Below are 25,309 nucleotides of genomic sequence, written 5' to 3'. Positions count from 1 at the left end.
GTATCTTCCCTCCGCGGAGCCAAGTATCTCAGGCTCTGATAGCGATGAGGATGTTAAGGGCAAGTTGAGTGAGTGGGCGAAGGAGCCGTTGGAGGAGGTGGGGTTTCTGAGGAGGATTGTTGAGGGGATGCCGGAGGAGGGTGATGGGTTTACGGGGGAGGAAAGTGGGAAGATGAAGGGGGCTGTTGTGTATGCGCCTTTTCAGCTTCCTCCTAGGATATTCAATGTCTATCTAGAGCTTGTCAAGGAGGTGGCTGGGCCGCAGCTTTGGCGGAAGATTAAGGGGTGGAGGTATCTGTTGCAAGGGAAAGGGGAGGGTGTTGTTGCTAAGATGCTAAATGAGAATGAGGAGAGTTGGGTTAGTAATCTAGTTGGGTTGAAGGGGTTGGGAGATGGATGCCAGGCATGGTGTTTTGATGTAGGTGTCGATACTAATAGAGACGGGACGGGGCCTATGGAGGCAGTTGGGGGGTTGATCAAGGCTGTCAGGGCGAGAGAGGAGAAGGAGGGAGGTGGAGATGGGAAGAGGGTGAAGTTCGTCCTGAGTACGTATATGTCTCCCCCTTTTCTTGCACACCGAAGCTATATACCGCAATGCCCTGTGCCTTCTTTCACAAGCACAACAAGATCACACCAAATTAACACAACTCCCAGACCACCTCGCCAAACCCCCCCTCTCGCCCACATCCCCCAGCCCATCCCCCATCTGGCTGCAAACCATGTCCTCCCTCTCATCCGACACAAACGTCTACATGAAGTTTTCCGGCGCCTTCAACGAGTTCACCGTCGATCCCACTCCTTCCGACATCGCTAGTATCCTAACTGCCTTATCCCCTTTCCTAGACCACGTGTTCAAGTGCTTCCCGGGCAGAGTCATGTTCGGGAGTGACTGGCCGGTGTGTAATGTGGGTGGGCCTGCGGGGGAGGAAGGGAGCTGGAAGCTGTGGAGGAGCGTTGTGGAAAGCTGGATGGAGGGGAAGGGGTTGGGAGAGGGGGAGAGGGAGAGGGTTTGGAGGGGGGCGGGGGAGGAGGCTTATGGGTTGAGTTTGTGAGGGGGTAGATCTGAGTAGTTCTGAATGTGAAGAGTTGATTCGTTTAGGCTTGGTATGGGGGTTGTGATGTGATGTAAACCGGTACTGTCATAACTGACTTTTGATATGTGGCTTAGCAAATAGGAAAAGTGCGAAGGATATAGTATTCGAACGAGCACATGAACCCTGCGCTGTTGATATCGATCTATTGGAAATGAGATAGCAGGACTTCACCACCTCCAAGACCCTACGCAAACCCCCCTCCCCCCTCCCCACCCATCCCCAACAACACAACAAACGTCGCCTTCCCCTGCCCCTGCCCCCCATCCTCCCCTCCCGCCCTCCTAACAAGCCCCAAATACGCACCCAACTCCTCATCATCCGTAACCTCAACCACAACCTCACTCTCCGCCCTCCCCCCTCTATGTACAACCAACCCCTGCAGTTTATGCACAACAGTACCAGGATGTTCGCGCATGGCTAAGTCGCGAAGTTCATTCACGGACAGTGTTTGCATGATGGAGAGCCAGACGGAGCGCGTGGGGTACGGGGTTGAGGAGTGGGCGTGGAGGCGGAAGTAGACGGGGAGGGGCGTGGGGATGGGAGGGGTGGCGGGGTAGTAGGGTTGTTGGTAGGGGGGGTGTGGGTTGGGGTGTTGATGTTGATGTTGGTGGTTGTGCTGGTGCTGGTGCTGGGATGCTGGTTGGTAGTGGGTGGACTGGTAGTGGTGTTGAGGGGGATAGGAGGGGATGGGTAGGACTGCGGCGTCGCTGGCGGCTAGGAGGAGAGATGGGTCGATTTGGAGATCTGAAGCTGTGGATAGAGATGGTGTGGCCGTATATGTAGTCTGTGTTATAGCCTTTCGACTAGCACTACTGTGTTGTCTCCCCTTATTTCCCATGCTCGTCGGATGCGTAGCGACGACCGGCGGTGCAGGTCCTGGTCCCGGGCCTTGATGAACCTGTTTTATCTTGCTGGGGTCTTTGGAGGTCTTTTCCTGCTGTTGCCGCTTCATCACGTCTCGGGCCAACACTTCGAGAGCTCGTAACTTCCTTGCGTATTCTGGATCGTCTTCCCCTTGTGCGAGCGCCTTCACCAAAAACTCAGACTCGTTGACCCACGCTTGCTTCAGACCTGTCCAGCGTTCCTCACCCGCTTCATGCTTGTTTGAGAACTGAGCTGCTTTCAGCTTGTCAGCAAAGGCGCTTCGGACGTGTCGCGTCTGTTCGGGGTTGAGACCAAGGAGGTTCTTTGCGTCGGCGAGGGTCATGCGTGAATCCATCGTTCGTAAGCGCTTTGTAACGTCCAGACAGATAACGTCGAGTGACAGCGCTCTCTGACCTTTCGGACGGAAGAGCGCGTCGACGTTCTGTAGCACCTCTGGCTCTTGTTGGAAGACTTGGGTCAAGTGCGCGTCATCTCGAATGAGTTGTTGTACAATCTGCGCCCACTTCTCCGGACCGGCAATAGTCTTCTTTGTGACCTCCTGCTCCTTGCAGATCTGGAGAAAGCTCTCTCGAACTTGGCGGTACATATCGTTGTCTAGACCGAGGTAGGCTTTGGCTTCGTCGATGGTGGTTTCGGAAGGGAATCGAGGTGGCTCGCCGGGGGCATCTGCTGGTAGTCCGGCCCAGCCGCGTGTTCGACGTCTTCGCTTGCGTGTCCGCCATTTCTCGTCGCTCTCGGTCTGAAGCTGTTGTTGGCGCAGTTGCTTGCGTAGCACTTCCTCCTCGCTCAAGCCTGTGACGTCGGGTTCGGGGAGTATAGGTCGCGCCTCTTCCACAGATGCCCCAACCTCCTCCCCTTCTTCCTGAGCAGCCGCGGCCTCTTCTTCGCTTCCATCATCGCTTGTGGATTCCTCTGCCAATATCGCGTTACCAAGCTGGTTGATCAAACCTCTCCCAGGCACAACCTTGGTAGGCTTCTTCTTCGGCTTCTTTTGTATCCTCCCTCCATCAGCCTTTGTCTTCTTCGACCTGGAAACGCTTTCTCGAAGCAAGAGCTTGAGCCTCAGGCGCAAGCGCAGCAGTTCGCGGTCGTTGATCTGAAAGCCCTCAGCCTGTAGCGTGTCCACCATGTCCTTCTGCGTATAGTTCTGTTCCCATAGTTGCTGGAGTCGCGCGACGAGGGCCGTATTCTTGTGCGCTGGATTCTGCTTCGAGGGGAACTCCCATCGCTATGACGTGATCAGTCGGGGATTCGGAGTGGAGGCTGAAAGTCGTGTGATAGCGACGCACCTTGAATTGCGTCTGGAAGGCACGCTTACTGAAGTAACAGGGTCAGCGTTAAGTGTTCTGGATATCTTCGCCAAACACTAGATTGCGAAATGACGGTGAGCGAGTACGGCGACCCATATGTACTCTTCCGCGCAGCGCTTGCATACCTTGGGGTGAACCCTCGTATCTCAAAGTACGACATGACCTCCTCCAGACTCCGGCGCTCCTCGACATAGAGTTGATAGCATAGCGCCTCTTTGTCGTCCCAAGAATACACCATCCTTGATCTCGTATCGCAGTATCTGGTGGAGGCTTGCGAGAACTGCGCAACTGGTTTGACTGGCGAACGCGACGCAATCGCCAAGACTTTCGGCCTCGGCTGGTGATGCCCCGAACACGTGGACCGAACACGGCTCACTCATACATCGCACCTACCGAACCAGATTGCGCATAGCGGCATGTATATCATGGCTTCCTGGGTAGACGGTGCTATCGGACAAATTATTCCTCACCGTCTTCCAAGAGACTCAATACCTCCAGACAGACCACCCTGAGCCCCTCGTATACCGCGATAGCCCATCTATCATACCCCACACTCTGTACCCACGAGCACGATGTCGCACGCCCGCAAGAACAGCCTGTGGACGCCCACCGCGGCAACAGCGGCGCAAACCCCCCAGCTGCTGTCTGGCAAGTCCATGATGATCACTGGCGGCGTCACTGGCATCGGCCGCGCCATCGTCCTAGGATATCTCCAACACGGCGCAAACGTCGCCGTGAACCACTTTGGCGACGACAAGTCCTCCTCGCAGTACCAAACCCTCGTTGAGGAAGCAGCCTCAAATCTACAAGCCAGCAAAGAAGAAATAGAGAAGAGACTAGTAGAAGTACCCGGCGACGTAGGAAAGCCCGAGACAGGCAAGAAGTTGGTAGATGCCGTAGTACAACGATGGGGACGATTGGACGTTGTGATAAGCAACGCCGGTATCTGCGAGTTCAAGGAGTTTCTAGAGTACGTCCTTCTCCTCAGCAACAACACTCGAACAGTGCAAAACTAACACCCGTCTACCAGGATAACACCCGACCTCTGGAACAACACCCTCACCACCAACCTCACGGGCGCATTCCACACCATCCAAGCCGGCGCAAAGCAAATGTCCACGCAATCTCCCCCAGGCGGCTCTATAATCGGCATATCCTCCATCAGCGCCCTCGTCGGCGGCGCATACCAGGGCCACTACACGCCCACCAAAGCCGGTGTCCTGTCGCTCATCCAGTCCTCCGCGTGCGCACTCGGAACACATGGTATACGGTGCAATGCGCTGCTACCAGGTACAATCAAGACGCAGCTCAACGAGAAGGATCTTGAAGACGAGGAGAAGAGGAAGTACATGGAAGGCAGGATACCACTTGGAAGAACGGGTGTGCCGAGTGACCTTGCTGGTCCGGCCGTCTTCCTCGGCAGTGATTTGAGTAGCTACGTGAACGGTGCGCAGTTGCTAGTTGACGGAGGTTTATTCGTAAACCTCCAATAAACCATCTTGTCTAACCAAAATGAAAACAAAGTCCATCATCCCTCTTTCACCACATCAACCTCACCTCTATCCTCCTCACCCCCGCCACCGCACATAGCACATCCCCCCTGATCCTCTCCGCAGCCTCCCTCTCCACCCCCTCCATAAACACCCTAACCCCATCATTCTCCCCCATCACCCCAAGCACACCCGACCCCAGCACATCCCTCGCCGCCCTCAACCCCACCCTATCCCTCCTCGTCTCCTCCCTCAACACCCAATACGTCTCCGGCGCCATTCCATGTAACGCCGCGCCCCGTACATCCATCCCACCTATTGTATCTACTAACACCGTATCCAGGATCTCAGATAACGGCATTGGTAGTGCGGTTTCCTGGGGTAGCGAGTGGTAGGTGCATGGGTTGCGGCCGCAGGGGATGCAGGACCGGCAGAGGGGGCATGTGTATGCCTGGTGGCATTTTTGGAGCCAGGACACGAGGCAGGGGGTGCAGAAGATGTGGGTGCAAGGTAAGCGTTTGGGGATGTGGGTGTGGGGATCGAAGGGGCATGTGCAGATTGGACAGGTGGAGGAGGTGGGGGAGGAGGGAATAAAGGCTTTTTCGAGGCGGCTTAAGGCGCATGTGAAGAAGTGTAAGGCGTCTGGGTCTTGCACTAGATTCGCTGGCGTGTATGCGGTTTCGCGCCATTCTTGGCCTGCTGTGATGGCGCTCTTCACTATCTCTCCCACCCCCATGGCTGGTTCCGAGCGTGTCTGGAGTTCTACAATGCGTAAATACCGACACTGTGCCTCTGTCTGGCGCTGAGGATGTTTCAGCGTTCCGTCTTTCACCCACTCCCTGAACGTCTCTTGCTCGTAGAAAGAAGGAAAGTTTGAGTATAGCTCTTGCAATGTATCATTCTGTGCCAGCTCAACAACGGCGGAGTTGTTGGCTTCTAGAGACTGGATGAGGGAAGTGGTGAAGGTTTGAAAGGTTTGCATGGAGTGGATGTATGGGTCTGACAGTGGGGTAAGGGATGTGATGAAGGACTTGTCGTGTCTTAGGTCGAAGAGGATGGTTTCGACGGAGGACATCTTTTTGATGTGTAGGGGGCGGGGCTTTGGGATTGGGGTTGAAGGAGGGGCTAGTAAGCCATCCATTGGAAAGAAGGTGTGAAGTTTTGGTTGATTGTGTTTGCGGGATTTGGAAGGGAAGGAGAAGTTGGACAGATCATTCTGTGGCGACAATGTGCATGTTACGCTGTGAAGTGAAAGGTAATGTTGGTTACGAGTTCCTGGGCCATCGGGATTGCACTGTGACCGAGTTAGTGTCCTTTAGATGCGTCACCCTGGTATGAAGCGGATCAGTAGTAGGTGAATGTATTGAGACCACACGGGTGACCGTCTTGGATGTCTGATACCTTATATTCCACTTAGTCCTTTGAACAACACCCATCATGCCAACTCCATCGCTATGATACCCATATCAACACCTACAAAATGTAGATGCGAATGTACGAAAACCGTGAACACCCTAGTATACGAATATATACCATGTTGCCAAATAATATCAGTGACAGCGTAAAGAACGGATACCTCGATCAAGAAACCTGTCAAATGTTAGAACCTGTCCGGTTCATTCTTCAAAACGAATCCTATTCAAGAGGGAGTGCCTGCTCTGCGCGAGCATCAAGGGGGGTTGGAGTGCAGTTACCTCAGCAATGTTCTGGCGCTCGATATAGCTCTCCTGCTTCACATCTCTACCGACGCGCCAGTACGAGTCGGTGTAGTCAGCGCAGTTCATCTCGCGGAGGAACTGCTCGTCGTGCGTGATGACTAGCAGCTGGAAGTTGGCTTGCTTCCTGCGGCTCTGGATGATCTGAGACAAGGACTCGGCGAGACCCTTGATGTTCTGCTGATCCAGATTGGTGGTGGGTTCGTCGAGCGCGATGAGACCGCAGTTTGTGCCGAAACATTCTGCGAGCGCGAGACGGATGACGATTGAAGCGAGGACTTTTTGGCCTGCGGAACAGCGGCCTCGCATGTCCATCTCGGTGTCTTGCTTTACCATTACGACACGGTAGTTGTATGTCCGATTACCTTTGCCATCGCCATCTGATACGATGCGGATCGCGTCCACGTCCGTACCTTGGTACGCGTTGCGCCATAGCTCAGCGAGAATGGTGTTGATCTCCTCCATCTTGAGCGTGTGGTACTTCATGATTGCCTTGTCCAGAGCGCCAGCATAGCGTCCCAGGTCGTCGATGGCGGCTTTGGTAGTTTCGACCTTGATATGCGCCTCGCGGTATTGCTCCGCAGCCTTCTTGTAGATTTTCTCATACTCCGTCATGAGGTCGGTCAGCTGGTCATCCTTGTTCTTCATGTCGCGCTCCAGAGTTGCCTTCCTGAGATTGAGATCTCGTACTCGAAGATCCCAGTGTTCGGCTTGCTGCTCGTAGTGTGCCTTGTCACGCTCAGCGCCAAGCTCTTCCAGCTTTCGGATCTCGACTTCTAGGCTGTCGAGGGAGCGCTTGGCTTTCCGATAGCGCAAGTTTTCACTGATGGAGCGCTTGTTCGTTTCTGTGTCGCGCACCGTGTCTTCGAGCTTTTTGATCTTACGAGTCAAATCAGACATGTCGGTTTCGATACGTGCGACCTCGCCTTGGAGGTTCTCAATCTCTCGATGGGTGCGTGCGAGCTGCTGTGGTCCACCACGACTAATGTAAGCATCGATTTCCTCGTTCGCCTGGTTGAGCTGGCGCACAGTATCAGATAGCCTAGCAGCTTCATCGTGAGCGCGTTGAACGCGATCGTTGCCACGGCGATTGATGTCGTCGTACTTGTACTGCGCTTGCTCGATTTCGGGGTCGATGTTACTGATGTCCTGGTCGAAGCTGCGTAAGGCTTCACGTTGCTTGTTATTTTCCTGCTTGAGGTCTTCTACTCGATCGGCGAGATCCCGCTTCTCCTTCAGCTTTGACTGCACGCTGCTCAGGTCCGCGTTGATGTCACGTACGCTCAGCTCGAGTGTTGTGATCTGGTTACGTGACTTGTCCCTGGCAGCCGTAAGCTGCTCGAGCATTGCCCTGGCGTTGCGGCTATCATCAGACACACGTTGCAGATCGGTCTGAATAGCGTCGATGCCCCGAGAGAGCCCTGCAGACTTTTGTTTCCGTGCTAACTCTTTAATTTCTGCCTCAAGCTCCTGCGCTCTGCTGTAGTAGGCAACTATGGTCTGTACCTCCTTTGACAACGACTCAACTTCTTGCTTCGCAGCCTCCAGATCGTTGATGACAGCATCCTGGTCTTCGAGCTTTTTGTTGAGAGTGTCGCGCTCAGCAGTCAGCTTGGTGAGGTTGGCCTGGAGTGCGGGAAGTTCGGTGTCGCGCAGACGAGTCGCTAGTTCATAGCTAGGTTTGGCCTTGCGAGCAGCCTCAAGCTCAGCCATGATTTCATCAACATTGACTTCATCCTCTACGGTCTTCTTCGCCTTTGCAATAATTTCCTTGAGTCCGCTGACAAAGCCCGCAGTTGTAAAGTCCTCATCGTGGTCATCGTGAAGAGTCCTCTTACAGAGACGGCACATATTGTGTTTTTCGGCGTATTGCAGGCATTTGCTCATGTAGTCCATCTGTGCTTCGAACTTGGCTTTGTCTGTAGATTTTAGCTCGTAATCATACTCCAGGTCTTGCAGAGTCTCGTCAAAATCGGAGATGTCGTCCTTCTGTATGGATTCTTTCACGGTCTTTTCGTACTTTTGGAGGTCGGCACGATTCTGCTTCAATTGCGACTCCAAGCTTGACATCTCGTAGTTGACTTTGCCCAACTTGGTCAGCGCAATCTCGCGGCGAGACCCAGCCTCCTTGACCTTGCCTGCCCTCTCTGCCAGCACCTGCTGGAAAGTCGTCTCTAAAGTGGCGGGGTCCCAGTCAGAGTCCACCAGCCGTGAAAGGCGCTCATTGTGAACCTTCTTCATGGTCGCTAAGCTGTGCTGCTGGGTTTGTAGCTCCTCTCGCTTGACGTCGATAGCTGCAGACTCCCGAGCCTGCTTTGAAGCATCACCAAACTCATTCGTCAAGCGCTCCTTCTGGTCTTCGAGTGTTCGTACGTTGTTGGACGCTTCGGATATGCGTTCGTCGTAGCGTTCCGAGTTCACCGCGGTGATTGCGTTTTGGAGCTGCTTTTCGACATCTCGCTTCTTGTCTTGAAGTATGGCTTCGCTGCCCTCATCTGCCTTGATGTTGTTCATGGTCCTCTGGAGATCGGAGATGCGTTTGTCGTTGTTCGTGATCTGACTCCGGGCGGAGTCCTTGCTCTGACTAAGTCCCGATTTGCGTGTTTTTAGCTGATTGAGATTATCCTGGGCTTCACGTAGGTCGCGTTGTGTCTCCTCCCGAGTTCGACCAAGAACCTTGTTCTGATCGCGAGACATCTTATTTAGGATCTGCTGGAACTCTTCCACCTGCTTCTCGGTGATGTCGTAATCAAACCCTCGCACAGCATGTCGCTTAGCGGCTTCCTTGATAGAATTCTCGCGATGTTGGACCTGACGCTCATACTGCTCCTTCTGCGCCTCGTATTTGCCGATCTCGCTTTGCTTCGCTCCAAGAGCGTCCCTGTTGTCTTCGAGGTTGTTCTTGAGCTCAAGATATTGATTCCGAAACTCTTTGGCCTGAGTGGAGTATGTCGCGACGCGCTCTTCGTACTGATCTAGCATGTCTTGGAGTTCCTCGTCCGATTCAGCCAGCTCCTTGATGCTGTCTTGGAGCTCTGCAACATTTTCCCTGTTGATGTCTAGCGTCTGGCGCTTGGACTTCAGCTGTTCCACGATCTGTACGAAGCGCGCCTGGTGGTTGTAGGCGTCTTCATACTCCTGCTTCGCCTCAGTCCATTTCTTATCGACGTCGTTGTAGTCCTCTCGCAGCGTCTCGATCTCGTCAAACAGTTTAGCTTGCCGCCTCTCGCTGTCCGCTGCGCGCGTCTTGTCCTCTTTCGCGTTGGCCTCGATGATCTTGAGCTGGCCCAGTTCGACGTTTCGGTCCTTCCGGATCTTCTTGATGTTGTCGATGGCTTTGGTGTATTTCAAAGCTTCGAAAATCTCATCAAACTTCTTTTTGAGGGTAGTCGCATCGCTCAAGGGCCACAGACTGTCCTCTTGATGGCAGAAGATGACGTTTTCCAAGATGGCTTTGGATACACCGAGATACTGAGGGATGATCTGATCAAGCTCGGCGACACGGGTTGAGATGGAATGCTTTTCGCCGTCTTTGATCATGAGCAATGAGCCTTCTAGGGTCTTCTGGCTCCTCGTAGTCTTCTTGACGGTGATTTGCATGCTACGGGTGGCGACCATGCGGACACCAGAAGTAGAGCGGAAAGACAACTTAACCTGCGCCACACCATCCTTCTCATTTCGGAGCGATGGGTCGTGGATGAAAGCGCCTCCAGTCTTGCTGCTCGACGGAAGCTCGCCGGTAGTCGCATACTTGAGAGATTCGATAATGGTCGTCTTTCCAGATCCGTTCCAGCCGACGATGAGTGTGAGGGGGGCAGTGAACTGAATGACCTCTCCTTTTTCTGGACCGAAAGAGCGAACGCCCTGGATCATTAAGCGATCGACTTTCGACATGATGGCGGTTCGCGCTGCCGGCGCTACCTCTTTTCCTGGTGTCTGTGAGGCTGCGCTTCTGGTGACGGGGGAGCAGCTATTCGTTGTCGTACAATTGAACAGACGGATGTTGGAATTGCACCCCGCAACTGGGTTGATATAGTAGCGTGTTGTTTGCTGCCTGTCAAACAGGCGCGGTAGCCTGGACGCGTTGACTAGCGGCGCGGTGTCACGTGCAGAAGAGGGCCGTGCGGGTTGGGCTCACAAGCGCAACACTGTTGTCGTCATGCTAAAGTGCGGATGGGCATGCACAAAACATAGAAATCCCATCACGTCCTCGGGGAAGCTGCCCGCGCCTATCACCTGCGGCTTTATTGCACGACATCATATGCAGCATCGTGCATTTGAGACGCCATGGCGCAATATCAAAATGGCGGTGCTGAGGTACGCTGACTGGCCCTGCATCCTTAGTAAATCTGAACACCTGTCTCATGACTGTAGATGATGGCCGGAATGCCTATGCACCCCCAGACGCAGGAGTTTAACGGGCTGCCCATGGACGATGGCATGCAGTCGATGGATCTGGATATGGGGTCGCTGGACGGAGCCGAGGGCGGCCAGAACGGCGGATTCTCCTTTGCGGATCCACAGATGCAGGCCGCGAGTCTACCAGCCAGCAGCACCATGGGCGACATGCAGATGACAGGCGCAGGCGCTGGGCCTCTACCGACGGGCTTCGGCGCCCCCAACATGAACCCCTCGGGCAGCACCCTGACCGAGTTTACCAAGCGGCGGAACTGGTCGCAGCGCGTGCTGGAAGAGCTGCGCGACCTGCTGCACATACTGACTCCCGACGGCAGGGTCCTCTATGTCTCCCCCTCATGCAAGGCGCTCACGGGCTGGGACCCTACGCATGTCATGGGCCGCTTCATCAACGAGTTCATCCACCCCGATGACATTGGCATCTTCGTGAAAGAGTTCAACGAGTCGATCGCGTCCGGCAACCCGCTCCGCTTCTTCTACCGCTTCCGCAAAACCGACGACACATGGATCATCTTCGAGTCGCACGGCCACCCGCATCTCAGCACCGACCAGAACTCGTTTGCGCCGCCGAACTCCATCAACTGTCGCGGCTTCTTCATGATGGCGCGCCCCTACCCGACCAAGAACGCCGCCCTCCTCGACTCCTTCCTCGAACACAAGATAGAGAACGAGCGCCTCATGAAGCGCATAGCCGAGCTCAAGCGGGAGGAGCAGGATGAGCAGGACGACTGGGCAAAGAAGACGGAAGGCGCCACCACCTCGGTGACTCCTTCCGAATCGCATGTCACGCAGAACATGAGCCAGGCCGATGCCGCGTCCTATGCGCAAATGCCGCCGCCAGCCAAGCCAGTCATCTCCAACACCGCCCTCACCCGCCAGAACCTCGACGAGGCCCTCGCCGCAAGCAAGCCCGACAGTATCAACGACAAGATGATGCGGTATGAGGGCGCAAATCATCTAGAAACAATCGAGATGTTGACCGGCCTCCGGTACAGGGACGGCGAGCGCTCACAGGGTATAAGTACCGGTGACGCCAGCCCGAACCTCATCCGTGGCGATGCAGGCATACAAATATCGCTAGACCGCGATGGCCGAAATTCTTCTGACAAGAAGAAGAAGCTCAAAATCGCCGACGAATACGTTTGCACAGACTGCGGCACATTGGATTCGCCCGAATGGCGGAAGGGTCCAAATGGGCCGAAGACACTGTGCAATGCATGCGGATGTAAGTCGTCAACTCCAGAAGCAAGGAGGTATAACATGCTAACTGCGACAGTGCGCTGGGCAAAGAAAGAAAAGAAAAAACAACAAGGTCCTACCAGTATGCCAAGTGGAAGCGGCATGATGCATACACCATCCATGCCAATGCACAGCAGTACGGGCTCCAGCTAAACCAGCACGTTGTTGTTGTTGCTGTCGGTTGCTATTATTGCGCCTTTTTATACGGCGTTTCTTATGAGTCTCTCTTCTCTATTCTTTCTGGGCTTCAAGGTGTCAGGCATATCAACGGCGTTGCATTTGTGGCTATTCATCGGCCTTTGGTCGGTTTTCCTTACGATCAGCATATGATTCCCAGGGCCATAGATAGATTCGGGCTGAGCAACGATACCACTTCTCTGTAACGGGGATTGCAGATTGCAACTACCAGAGATGCGTATCTGATCGCTCCACGATCGATTTGCATCACGAGGCTGGATTGATAATGGTACCAGAATTTCCCGAGCACATGCTCCTCATCATCTTCAGCACAAAGCTCCCAAATTCAAGGGTTTCGCCTTACCCGCAGTCACCATCCACGATTCACACATGACAAGATTGCTGTGTGACATCTGGGATCACCGATTGAGCCACCAACTTGTCGATGAATTTGGCGAATACAACGAGCGATGTTGCCTTCTCGACAGGACAGTCGAGTCATCAATGTCCACGAAGAGCCCTGAAGCGAAAGCTTCTGAAAATTCACCGCTAACGTCAGATTCGAATACGATGATCTGAAAGTTACACCGCAGAAGATGGGCGATCAGCATATTCTGGGAGGAACGTGGATCATCTATTTTCGCGCTAAGTTACTCACACGTCAGGCATTCAGCACCGATGGAACTCTCCGGGAGATCCTCTACGATGTGCTGCGGCTCAGCGGTCGTCATTTCTCTGATTCGTTCGTACAAACTGTTCGTTTATACATGCCTCAGAATGTACGAGTCAGCCAATCAGACCACAAAGCGCAGGCGCTAGAAGCAGCAAAGTTGGTGTGAGGCGCAGCCCCATTAACAGCCTTACCCCATCTTTCGACATCCAGGTACGTCTTTCAAGATAGGCGAGCTACTGTGCGGTGCTGGCATAGGCTAAATGCCTATGACTATGATCGAAATGACTTCAACGTCATCTAGCTAGGCTGTCTAATGGGTAGCAACTCCCATGAGGCGACCCGTAGGAACAACACAATTTCCACAGGGCGTAAAGACTCGTTGCATGTTGCGCAGATCCATGCTGGAGTCGTCACTCCAGATAAAAGAAGCGTCAAAGCTATGAAGTAGGCGGTGCATGTGCTAGTGCTACCGTCTTTCTGGGAGGCCTCATCTTTCTGTATAAGAAAGGGCTGTACTAACCTTCCAAGATGCACCACTCCATCTCTATGCTCACGAAGAGCTCTCCTGTACAACAAGACTATCATCTCTCCACCGATCCTGTCATATACCAGCCATGTCAAAGATGCTACTTCCGGTAGCCGCAGTGTTCTCCCTGCTAGCCCCCACCGCGCTCTCCCTATGCCCACCACCAGGTGCAATTCTCCCACCACCATCGCTCGCTGCCCATACCTCCAACTTCAGCATACCGGATGCTGTATTCCAAAACTTCAGTTTCATACAAAACACTTCCTTCGCGATCCAGGCTTCCATCGGCAACACCACGGTCTTCCAATATGAGCATACAGCCCCTGGCCGTGAAGTCAATCAGTCGCTCTTCGACACCAAGCTCCGCATAGCTAGCGCAACCAAGCTGATCACGGCACTTGCTCTGGAGTTGAGTAAAGACAGGATCGGCTTGGATGATCCGATTACAAAGTTCATTCCTGGTCTGAACGAAGAATACTACGGAGATGTAACGATCGAGTCCCTAACCGATCACACTTCCGGTCTCGGTCGCTTCGTACGCTCTCCAGTCCTCCAGTCCCCCACCCACACACACTGAACTAACACACCACCCCAGGGCTACACAACAGACATAGCATTCGGCCAAAACGCAACCGCTCTCGGGCTCCCACCACTCAACAACACCCTCCCCGGCTGCGACCCCATCCCCGGCGGCCGAATGTGCACGCCCCAAGAACTCCTCGACGAGTTCAACAACCCAGTCTACGCCCCACACTCCCCTTCCTCCCGCGCCATGTACAGCAACATCGGGTACATCCTCCTCGGCAAAGCCCTCTCAGCAGCCCACAACACCACCTACGAAGACGTGATCCAAAAGCTCATCCTCGACCCCGTGGGCATGGCAAACTCCTCCTTCTCCGTCCCCTCAGATGACGGAACCGCCGTCCTACTCCGCCGCCCTGAAGATGCCTCATGGTTCGTAGCCCCCTTCGGCAATCTGAACCCAACAGGCGGCTTGTGGTCCACACCCAACGACTTGCTCACCCTGCTTCATGCGCTCAAGAACGGGGAGCTGCTCAGCAAAGGAGCATTGAGGAAGTGGATGCAACCGACCACCTTCCTCCGCTCCCTCCACCAATACGTCGGTGTAGCATGGGAAATCTTCCGCATCGACGACCTTCCGCTCGAGTTCCCGCGCGCGATCGATGTGTATACAAAATCGGGTGGTGTACCGGGGTATGGGAGTTATCTTGTGTTGATCCCGGAATACGATATCAGCATTACGATTAATGCAGCAGGGGGCGAGACAAGTTATTCGAGTATTGAGCTGCTGGACACGGTTGTGAGTGCGTTGGTCCCGTGGGCGGATAAACTAGCACGTCAGCAGGCGGAGGGGAAGTACGCTGGGAGGTATGTGCTTGAGACGGCGTCTTCGAACGACACGCTCGTTTTGTCTTCGACGGCGGGTCCGGGTTTGGCTATCGAGGCGCTGAGCGTCAATGGCGTTGATATCGTTGCTGCTTTGGCTATGAAGCAACAAGTCCCACTGGACAACTTTAGCGCGAGGCTGTACCCAACTGATCTAGATTCTCTGGGTACGCAGAGCGAGAATTGGAGGATGCTGCCTGATCAGATCAGCCCGACGAAGAAGCTGTGGGCGGGGCTGGAATGTATGAGTTGGAATAATGGGGATTGGGCGAGGTATGTGGGGGAGCCGCTTGATACGTTTGTGTTTCATGTGGATGCCGAGAGTGGAAAGGTTGGGAGTGTGGAGTTGCTTGGTTGGAGGGTGAATTTGGTGAAGGTGAATTGAGGTGCTTGGCTATTGAGTTTTGGATTGTAGCCCGTGAACTGAGGTTTCGATATAATTCGAGATGTCTGTACACATTCATGTTCATCCGAAATGAATTGGAATGTGTTTGTTCGATACCTAATATATGCAACTGTAGAAACACCAGCTACCAGCCTTCTCCCGCGTCCCGACCACGACTAAACACCAACAACGAAAGTACTACCGCAAGATGCTAGTAGCAAAGGGGGTATCGAATATACAAAGCACGAACGAAAGCCCAGCCACCTCCACCCACTCAACATGGCCAGTCCCATCCTCCCCCAACACCACCCAGGTACTTCAAATAACAGTAAAAGTCCTCTGCGGATAATTATCCAACTGCGTCATATCCTGAATCTCGGGGAACCAGTGTTCAAACAGCGCCTCGGCATCCTCACTCATCTCCTGTTCCGTCCCCTCAGGCGTACACTCATAGCATTCCAGTCTGCCGACACGACGATACGTGTTATTCCCCGCTGAAGACGAAGACTTGAGCACAATACCTACTATGGAAGAGCGGAATGTCATGCTGACGAGGACGCAAACGAGGGTTTCGCCGTCTTGCAGCGCGTCTTCGCCGCGGGGAGGGACGACGTCGGGGGTAAAGTCAACGGTCATGCCGTTTTTAGCCAAGGTATACGAGGGTGGTGTCTCCGGCGACGCAGACGAAGAAGGCGGAGACGAATGAAACACGACTTCTGCGGCCATGGCACCTGAGAGTTCGAGGGGCTCGCCCATGATGGGTGACCAGGCACTCGCACGCTTGCCTTTTGGACCGAAGGAAGCGCGGCAGGCGAGATCCATGGCACTTGTGTTGTCGAAGAAGATGGGGGAGCCTTCGACGGAGGCCCACGACCAACTCGGCACGTTTTGTCCTTGGGCTAGTTTGGGGCGCCGGCAGCGTGAGCTGTCGTTGGGATACCAGAGGAGGCCGAGGGTGCTGAAGGTCCATTGGCCGGCTATGTAGCCTGATTGGAGGGTTGGAGAAAGGGCTTTGGCGATGCTTGCTATTGCTATTAGGCGGTCGCTGTCGTAGGTGAGGTGGCGTGCGGTGTATTCGGTTATGATGTAGGACCAGAGTTGGAGTGTCTCTTCGCGTCTGCGTAACAGCTCTTGTTGGGCCCCATTCGTGAGATTCGTAGAGGCCAGTTGGTTTGTCATGCTGTCCATCCGAGTGTGGCCCATATTTCCGTTGGTGTTGGCTTGTTGTGGCCTGTTCGCTGTTTCGTAGAGGACTCTGCCAAACTCTTGCTTGACCTGGTCGCATGGCCGCGTGTCATATGTATTGTCGTCGATACGCCCGCATTCGCATTGGTAGCCTTCTCGGCATTCTAGAATCATCTCGCTCTTGGTGAAGTGCAGCACTCTCGGCGAAAGTAGGCGTTCGGCGTACGGCCATGCGCGAATCAAGAGGGGCGTGTGTAGATTTGCTTCTTCGGTCATGTTGAAGGGTAGCTCCCACTCGTTCATGTGAGCATTTCCGTCAAAAGGCGCCTTGAAACTGTAATGAGTCAACTGCTCCCGCACGTTGATCTTATGTAGCGAGCCTTTGTTGTCCGTTGCTTGAATCTTGAACGGCTGGGTTTTGGGAGGAAAGAGGGGTTGGGTACTGCTGTCGGATGCGGAGGTCGCCGCAATCGTCAAGAAGGCGTTGCCGAAGATCTCATCCATCTTGAGCGAGTCTTCAAGCTTCTCCTGGACGTCATCTTGTATCAGGCACAGACTATCGATAAACAGCCAGCGGAAACCAAGCGCTCGGGTGAGGAAGACGGCCTCTTGGTATGCTCTTGGCAATGTTGACCATGGAATGCTCTTCTTGTGTGATTGCAGGTTTGCCAAAGTCGTCTTCGGGATCCCTTTGGCCAGTCCCCAGACATGACTCAGGGCGATGTACTCGCCGTGTTCGTATCTTCTCTCGTCTTGAATGTATTCACTTTCGTGCAAGCGCATGCTCTTGGAGTCGTCGCGCGACAACAGATCTAGAACGCGCTTCGGTAGTGTGGTCGGTTTACCTCGGCGACTGCATGTAACATGGTTCTCTAGGCAATTCTTTATCAAGCCTCGCGCTGTTGCTAAACCAGTGCTTTGTAGTGGATTATCTGTCACATGTTTTCCGCGCCCAATGGCGGAGAAAGGAGACTGGCCGTCTGCGGTGTTGTCAGTCCACGCGTTCCCGCAGAGCGAATGAGCTAGCAGTAGCCCTGGAGGTGACCGTTCCACGACCGCGACCATCATTACATCAACTGAAGCACGTCGGAAGGAAATTTGGCATACCTCCATCGGTGAAGAACTCGAGTTTCAGATCTGCATGGCCTGCCGCATGTTCATGTTCGTCCTCGTGGCAATCGTCATGGTCGTCGTTGTCTTTCCATCGGAGTTCGACGGAAAGATGTTCTTGGGGAACTTTTCCATTCTTTGGCCTGAATGTCTCTGCCTTCACTCTCACATTGTCTTCGTTGATGTTTGGGAATCGGTCGTGATGTAGGAGGATGCCATTGAGGAGGAGCGCGCACGCGCGGCAGGAACTTGATCTCGACCTCAGATTTGGCAGCGTCGTGTCGACCCAAACGAGGGAATCTGGCACATTCTCTTGCACGCTGTCCGATCCATGGAGGTGCTTCTGGAGACCTTTACATGTCGCGCAAACAGATACCATGGCGTCGTGGAGTGGTTGAAAATGGGTGATGGATATGACGACGGTGCGGGGTGCTGAGGTTCGTTCCCGTTGTTCCGCGGGGCGGCAGGACAGTGTTAGGGAGATGGCACACTGACCAGGTATACGTCAATTGAAACCCCTTAAGCAGTCGCTACTAGTGAAAATGCTGGCCCACGAAGCCAGTAGCAGCAGCTGACATTTGCATGCGGCTTCCAGACCATTCGACGGCCTAAGGTGGAAGGTCAGCTCTGAACCAAACCAAAAAGTGGAGGCGCCACTACTAATCCTACGGGCAGTGAACCTCTCCCGCTCTTGTGGGGGCGCCCAGCTTCCAAAGCACAAGGATCTCTCGGCGCAGTGCGACGAGGCTACGATTATCATTTGCAGAAAGATAAGTATTCGGCGACCTATCGCCGCCTTGTCTCGCCCCTCGTTCGAAGACCTGCAGTACAGATCATCGGGCACTGCGCATGGCGATATCATCCAAGCTGGTGCATGCTGACATCTATCCTGCGCCCGCTGAACCTTGGTAACGAATGGATCGCGACGAATGCCTAGGTGCCGCTCGTTCGGTGCTTCTCCCGTGAACACGACCCTCGCGCCCGCAGATCCGGGTCAACGTGCTTCAGCCCGTTAGTTCAATCATTCGTCAACGCAATGCTTTTTTCGAGCTGCTAGCCTACCAGGAGAATTCATGATGAAACTCGAGCTGAGCCATTGTTCGGCCAAGTGCTGCATTTAGCAGAAGTGACATCTAGATCCTCACCTGACAGCAGCCATGAGAATGTCTTCATATCCAAGCCATCCGGCATCAGCAGAGCCGTATTGCCACACCGACGTTGTTCAGCCTGCTTTCAGACACCAGCGCAGGGTAATGGCAGCCATGGAAAACGCCCTGCTTTCCGCCTCGAAAGCCGTCTCATATAACCAATCGTTCCTACGGAACTTTTCTGACTTGCATCCTACTTCCAAATCCGGCGCGTCATCCTTCCATGTACAATCTATCCACCGGTCGACCATCAGCATGTCAGATTCGTCAATCGCCTTCCGACTGCGTCGACCACCGATCGGTCACGAAAGGACGGCGACCTTGCAGCTGCCCAAAAGACTGGAAGCAGAATCGCATTCGCGCAAGGCTTCATGCATCAACGATATAAAGCCCAATGAAAAGGTCAACCTGCGATCTTCCGCTGCGTGTCATCACTTGAGCTTCGAAAGGGTGGTCAGGCCAGGGCCCGCCAGATCGAGTCCATCTACATCCATGAGCCACTTCAACCGCCTTGTATGCAAGCCTTCACGACTCTGTCTCGCCATTCGGTCTGCGGTCTGATAGCCCGGGCCAACGATATGAAATGGGCGTCAACCGCTGCCTTAAGAGCTCTCTGTATTCAAATGGTCGCTAGAGGCTGTACGCCCAAGCATGCTAAAGGCGAAGCCAACGTCACGAGAAGATGCTGCCTAAAGTCGTGGAGGCTTGAATGATGAAGTTGCGCACCGTTCGCGCAGTGCGATCTTGTAGTGGCCTATAGCGTGCCGACTACATACTCCATTACGCGTATCATCGTCACGTAGGCTCATAAAGTTCTGTTCCAGGACATAGGGCGTTCGTCGATCGGTGGAACTCGATATTCATAATCTTGTTCACTAAACGTGACTTTCGTAAGTCCCGTCTTACTCACTATTACCACGAGACTGCGCGTCGTGTCTGCGTGAAGGGCACAGCGCACGTGCCTTTACTAATGCAATCGAGACTAGCGTTGCGGGACTGCATGTGGTAGCGACGACCCGGCCCCACATCGGGCTGCCACAAGCATCCCAGACGTGCCAGAGTCACGATGTAGGCAACTCGCCTGGCAACACCAACATGACTTCGGTTATCAGCGCATTGCGCAAGCAAATTGCAACATGCGAAGCCACACTCAAAGATCTGCGCCAACAGCTGGCGGAAGCGGAGCACAATCAACGCGAGCAGGGCAAGATTGTGCCGCAAAAAAGGCGACTAGCAACTGATCCTGTAAACCCCATGGATCATGACATGAATTTTGGTGTCCCGGATCAGTTTCGCGACGAAATATTTTCTATCCTTCAGCAAGAGCAAACGGCGCCGGAAGCCGCGAGCACTGTAGCTGAAGATGCGCCAAAATGGCCGTTGGAGAAGAACGAGTACAAGAGATATGGAAGGCAGCTGATTATGCCTGAGATTGGTCTGAAAGGTGAGTTCGGTCTTGAATAAGAGCATTTGGAATAGTGCTGAGCCCGGGTTACTTAGGTCAGCTCCGCTTGAAAGATGCCCGTGTACTCATCGTAGGTGTGGGTGGTCTTGGTTGTCCAGCTGCTGCATACCTGGTCGGAGCAGGAGTTGGTACCGTTGGACTAGTGGATGGCGACGTGGTAGAAGAATCGAATCTACACCGACAAATCTTACATTCTACAGCCAGAGCTGGAATGACCAAAGTCGAGAGCGCGATGGTGTCTTTGAAGTCGTGCGTCTTCCTATCAATTTGTACTACGGGAAACCCCAGCTAACCTACTAGACTAGGCTCAACCCTAATGTTACACTTGTCCCTCACACATCCCGACTCAGCCCAGAGACCGCGATTTCGACATTCAAACAGTACGACTTGGTTCTAGACTGCACAGACACTCCCGCGTCGCGCTACCTAATATCCGATACATGTGTCCTCCTAGGCAAGACGCTCGTCTCCGCATCAGCCCTCCGTATAGACGGCCAAATGATGGTTCTGAACAACCCACCCTTACCAGCCGGCGATCCCAACGGAGGCCCCTGTTACCGCTGCGTCTTTCCCAAACCACCACCCCCCGAATCCGTCGTCTCATGTGGCGACGGCGGCATCCTAGGACCGGTCGTTGGCGTAATGGGCGTCTTGCAAGCACTCGAAGCGATCAAAGTACTCACCCATGAACCCACCACCACACCCGCAGATCCGCCCAGCCTTCTCCTCTTCTCGGCTTACTCAAATCCCATGTTCCGGTCTATACGGCTCAGGAGTCGGAAAGCAAAGTGTGCTGCTTGTTCGACGCACGCAACGATCAGTGCAGAAGCGCTGGAGTCGGGGAGTCTAGATTATGTCCAGTTCTGCGGCAGTCTACTTCCAGATAACAATCCACTGGCCCCTGAAGAACGTATATCAGCGAAGAACTACGCTCAATTACGATCCGGTATCAATCCTTTCACGGGCACAGTATCGAAGAAAGAAAGTCACTTGCTAGTTGACGTCCGTGAGAAGGTACAGTTTGAGTTGTGTAACATCGACGGTAGCATCAACGTGCCGTTCTCTACGGTCTCAGCTACCCGGGGACCTGCCTCTGCCGTCGAAGAAGAGGACTGGACGAAGATGCTGCGGCAATCCGAGAAACCCATCTTCGTTGTGTGTAGATTGGGTAACGACTCGCAAGTCACGGTCAAGAAGATGAAAGAGCTTGGACTCGATGCGGGAGGGAAGCGGTATATTGGTGATATCAAAGGGGGTCTGCAGGCGTGGAGAAGTACGGTTGATACTGAGTTTCCGGATTACTGAGCTTGTACTTCTAAGTCCTCCATGTAGATAAGAGCACTGAGTCGGAATCAGAATTCCTAGTCAAACATCTTACCTACCAATCTCGATAACAAACCTCTTACCACCCCCGTATCCCTCTACCATCCTCCCCAAAACCCCATCAACGCTCTCTAAGCCCTTCACCATCTCAATCTCCTGCGCACTCATCCACCCCTTCTCCATGCCAAACGGTAAATACGTCCCCACAACCCACTCCATCAGTCCTTCATTCCCCTCCTCGTACAACGAGTCTGACCACGGTTCAAACACCCTCTCTACACCCTCTGGCAAGCTCTCAGGGCCGAAAGCAGGTTGCGTAGTGAAGAGTTTGCCTACGCCTTGTGCCTCCAGAACGCGACTTAAGATGGGGATGGTTTGAGGAGTGGATACCATATCCACGACGACATCGTATGGTCCACGCGCTCTGAGTTCTGCGACTACTTGATCGGGAGGTAGTGTGTGGTCGATGATGTCACCCTGGCTCCCAATGAGCTTATGTACAGTACCCATGTGCCGGGGCGACGATGTAGTGGTAACATCGTACCCCGCGCATCTGAGGTACTGCACTGCTAAACGGCCGAAACTGGAACTTCCGCCGTATATCAAGATCTGTTCTCTTTCTTCGCCTTCTTGGACCTCATCACCTGGTTTGCGCAATCCCAGCCGCCCGGAGAAGAGACCGGGGACACAACTCGCGTTCATTATCAACGCTACCAATGCTGCTTCTTCATCTTTGTTTATGCGTTGCGGTAGTCTGACTACCATTTTCTCCCCCGCAGCAACGAGGACATAGCGTTGATATGCGCCATATGCGTTTTCCTGTGTACTGAATCTCTTGCTAACGAGAACACGGTCGCCAACTTGGTATTCCGTGACGTGTGTACCTACGGCCTCGATGGTGCCGGTGTATGAAGAGCCCGTGATGAAGGGGTAGGAAGGCGGTGGCGGGGTGCTACGTTTGGCTATCTTGGCTTCAATGGCGTTGATGCCGATGAGGGAGACTTTTATTAAGACTTCGTAGGCGGAGGGTTTGGGGATGGGAAGGATCTGTAAGGTGAGAGGGGAGTTTGGGCGCGTGAGGATTGCGGCTTCGTTCATTGTTGATCACTGTAAGAAGATAAGGTATGAGTTATGTCAGAGGATAGTTTTGGTGGTATATTATACATTTGCGTGGCTGTTTACTACTACATGTTGGTGTAGAGCTCAAGGGAGGTGGCTGCAGTATACAATAGTCGATGATTAAGCAATCATGATCCTACGGAAAGTTTCCGCCACGCATTACACAGCGCGATGCTGGGCGCCTTGTTTTTTGCCACGGTATTGCCCATTTTACATCGATCGATCGGGGTAATTATCATCATGCTGACATCAGTTCGGACCGTCGGTGCTGTGAGGCTTTGAAATGCGGGAGGGTAGGGCGCCTAATCTGGACGATGCAGACACGGATGGGAAATTCGTGCCTGGCTAGAATGCCTGGCCTACTTCCTGCCAACACGTCCCTGGCTCCACGGGTATCTCTTCAGTGTTTTTCGCCTGCCAATTCGCTCCACTCAGCCATTGGTGAGGTATCTATTCTCGTGTCTCAGAAGCCTCACCTTCACTGCTGCGCGAACTCAGGCTTTGTCTGCATATTACTCTGCACATGACTCTTGAGCGCCGCCCAGCGATCTTGTACTGCATCAGCGCCCTGTGCCCCTTTCCCACTCCCGCCCACAAGCTGCGCCAGATTCGCATTAAACCTCTCCTTCTCCAACTTCTCCAGCTTCTCCTTCCGCTTCTTCGCACCCTTTGTTTTCTTCATGCTGTCGGGCATCTTCTGAGGTTGCACTATCCGCGCTTGACTTGTTTCGAGCCCATCTTCTCCAGACTCTGGCAGTGCGTCGGCGAGCGACTCGAGGTTTGCGATGAGCTTGTTGTTGGGGCGTCGCCGTTTTTGGGTCTTGGCAGAGGACTTTTCGATTTTGGATACAAATGAGGAGTGTTTGATCTTGAGCTTGTCGCGCTTGGAGGATGGGTACGAGGGGATGCCGTCGGGCTTTGGGAGAGTTGCGGTGGTAGTGGTGGGACGGGCGGCGCGAGCGGACTTTGCGCGCGCTGTTGTGCGCTTCTTGATGGGCGCCTATTCGCTTAAGTAAGGGTTTATTTTATTGTACAGAAGTTGCTAGAAACTTACCATGGCTGTGTTGTGTTCAGAGAAAGTCGGATAGTTCCTGTCGCATAGGGCTTGATTGCTCCTGCGCAAAAGTTCTTATCGATAACGACAAGTGCCGACGTCAACCACCCGGCCCGTGCACAGACACCGGACGTACAACTCGGCTTCCGTCTCACGACCCTCCATCCGGATGTAACTTCGCGGCTACACGAGATCCACGACTTCATACGCAGCTGCAACTGTATGACCTTCTCCGACGTGGTTCAACGGGCACATCGCCTCAGTGAGCTACCACGCCTCCTCATCGTGCCCCTTTGCTCATCCTTGTCGCATCTACCGGGCTAAGTCATGTGTTTCACTCTTCACAGACTTCCTGTCATCATGTACACGCTCGTGGTGCTTGAGGCAACGCGTTCAACTCCGCCAGGATGAAGTCCGAAGAGCTGCCTCACTCGACGCCACCAACGGCGAGTCGGACTCCGCACCAAACAGCAAACAGCAGCTCTTCTCGCAGCCGAGTCATCTAGTCATGCTTCGACCTGGGGCAGGACTGCTTTATGGAACACTCCGATAAGACTGCAGCATATCGGACTTGGCTAGGTGCGGCCCGTTCCCGACCACCAACTATTGGCTGTCTGTCGCATAACGATCCTCGTTGTGATCACCTATGATGCACTACGATGGCATGATTTTCCCTCGTTTTGTTTCTTGCAGGGTTCACTCCAGTAGAACATGTCATAGAAGCGATTGCCACAGGCAAGTCAAGGTATACGAGAGAGTATTGCTTTTTTACAACCCCAAACCTGTCCTGAAACGCTATCATTTAACCTCAGCTGCCACCATCTGCGGGTTGGCAGCGCTCCGGCATGTACAACATCCCCGTATTACTGTGGCGCCATCCTTCATCCCAACACTACGGACCTGGGCTCAGCTCCACGACGGCCGTCTAGCCTAGATGCAGGCACGCGTGCGACCGATCAGCATCGAATCCCGCCCACTGCCGTCATGTTGTTCTACGATTCGCTGCGGATCACGACTCACATCCCTTCCGCTTCTATTTGTGGTTCTCTAGACGAAACTATACGAACCCCTCATCGTCTCTGCCGCGACAAAAGGCAATCATTCGCATGAAATGCAAGACGCGTAGTCCTGGTGACTCGGACTTTAAGGGAGCATTACGAACAGCGTATGCAGCTTGTCCGAAGTTCGAGAACATCTGGCCCTATTCATCTCCTTGTAGCCGCCAACATGCTATTTCGATAAAGATTCATCAAGGCTCATTTCAATGCAATCTCCGAACGGCGCAAGACACGATGTGCGAACAAGCCCAGCATGAGAATGCGCTCATTTCAGCTCAGAATCATGGTACTATTCTGGTAATGGTAGCCTGGTTTCTTGCTTGCCTATTGGTATGAATTCCATCTGGGTATCCTTCTCAACGCTGATCATTGTCATAGGCTATATGTACTGTAGCACGAGTCGTCGCTCGATACAGATCTGAACACCTTCGCCATCTCTCGTCGACTGATGATGTCATTATCGTTACCGCATCGGTCTTTGCCCTTGGAAGCACCGTGATAATATCTACGGCTGTTGAATCGGGCCTGGG

At 53.7% G+C, this 25,309-nt stretch overlaps 9 protein-coding genes across 9 annotated transcripts; 4 read left to right on the top strand and 5 right to left on the bottom strand.

Annotated features, from left to right (window-relative positions):
- Positions 1-1,278: 1,278 nt before the first annotated feature.
- Positions 1,279-3,527, bottom strand: J4E92_007652 (uncharacterized protein; the record flags this gene model as incomplete). The annotated part of the gene is made up of 3 exons (XM_051499015.1): positions 1,279-3,207; positions 3,269-3,296; positions 3,415-3,527. 3 exons carry the CDS (start codon positions 3,525-3,527, stop codon positions 1,279-1,281), a joined length of 2,070 nt encoding a protein of 689 aa, XP_051350750.1.
- Positions 3,528-3,861: 334 nt separating this feature from the next.
- Positions 3,862-4,782, top strand: DHG2 (L-rhamnose-1-dehydrogenase; the record flags this gene model as incomplete). Its single annotated transcript, XM_051499014.1, has 2 exons — positions 3,862-4,259; positions 4,320-4,782. 2 exons carry the CDS (start codon positions 3,862-3,864, stop codon positions 4,780-4,782), a joined length of 861 nt encoding a protein of 286 aa, XP_051350749.1.
- Positions 4,783-6,395: 1,613 nt separating this feature from the next.
- Positions 6,396-10,388, bottom strand: J4E92_007650 (uncharacterized protein; the record flags this gene model as incomplete). The annotated part of the gene is made up of 1 exon (XM_051499013.1): positions 6,396-10,388. The coding sequence occupies one exon, from the start codon at positions 10,386-10,388 to the stop codon at positions 6,396-6,398; it is 3,993 nt and encodes a 1,330-aa protein (XP_051350748.1).
- Positions 10,389-10,797: 409 nt separating this feature from the next.
- Positions 10,798-12,302, top strand: J4E92_007649 (uncharacterized protein; the record flags this gene model as incomplete). Its single annotated transcript, XM_051499012.1, has 3 exons — positions 10,798-10,803; positions 10,869-12,135; positions 12,187-12,302. The coding sequence occupies 3 exons, from the start codon at positions 10,798-10,800 to the stop codon at positions 12,300-12,302; spliced, it is 1,389 nt and encodes a 462-aa protein (XP_051350747.1).
- Positions 12,303-13,613: 1,311 nt separating this feature from the next.
- Positions 13,614-15,317, top strand: J4E92_007648 (uncharacterized protein; the record flags this gene model as incomplete). Its single annotated transcript, XM_051499011.1, has 2 exons — positions 13,614-14,060; positions 14,121-15,317. 2 exons carry the CDS (start codon positions 13,614-13,616, stop codon positions 15,315-15,317), a joined length of 1,644 nt encoding a protein of 547 aa, XP_051350746.1.
- Positions 15,318-15,635: 318 nt separating this feature from the next.
- On the bottom strand, positions 15,636-17,615 carry J4E92_007647 (uncharacterized protein; the record flags this gene model as incomplete). Its single annotated transcript, XM_051499010.1, has 2 exons — positions 15,636-17,324; positions 17,610-17,615. The coding sequence occupies 2 exons, from the start codon at positions 17,613-17,615 to the stop codon at positions 15,636-15,638; spliced, it is 1,695 nt and encodes a 564-aa protein (XP_051350745.1).
- A 2,240-nt stretch (positions 17,616-19,855) lies between these two features.
- Positions 19,856-21,530, top strand: J4E92_007646 (uncharacterized protein; the record flags this gene model as incomplete). The annotated part of the gene is made up of 3 exons (XM_051499009.1): positions 19,856-20,204; positions 20,261-20,474; positions 20,531-21,530. 3 exons carry the CDS (start codon positions 19,856-19,858, stop codon positions 21,528-21,530), a joined length of 1,563 nt encoding a protein of 520 aa, XP_051350744.1.
- Positions 21,531-21,599: 69 nt separating this feature from the next.
- Positions 21,600-22,646, bottom strand: J4E92_007645 (uncharacterized protein; the record flags this gene model as incomplete). The annotated part of the gene is made up of 1 exon (XM_051499008.1): positions 21,600-22,646. One exon carries the CDS (start codon positions 22,644-22,646, stop codon positions 21,600-21,602), a length of 1,047 nt encoding a protein of 348 aa, XP_051350743.1.
- Positions 22,647-23,145: 499 nt separating this feature from the next.
- Positions 23,146-23,724, bottom strand: J4E92_007644 (uncharacterized protein; the record flags this gene model as incomplete). Its single annotated transcript, XM_051499007.1, has 2 exons — positions 23,146-23,667; positions 23,722-23,724. The coding sequence occupies 2 exons, from the start codon at positions 23,722-23,724 to the stop codon at positions 23,146-23,148; spliced, it is 525 nt and encodes a 174-aa protein (XP_051350742.1).
- Positions 23,725-25,309: the final 1,585 nt, after the last annotated feature.

Source organism: Alternaria infectoria (genome assembly GCF_024043175.1).
Source record: "Alternaria infectoria strain BMP 0036 chromosome Unknown scaffold_13, whole genome shotgun sequence".
Taxonomy (NCBI): domain Eukaryota; kingdom Fungi; phylum Ascomycota; class Dothideomycetes; order Pleosporales; family Pleosporaceae; genus Alternaria; species Alternaria infectoria.
Note: the sequence above shows the minus strand (reverse complement) of the source record. Positions and strands in the feature narration are given on the sequence as shown.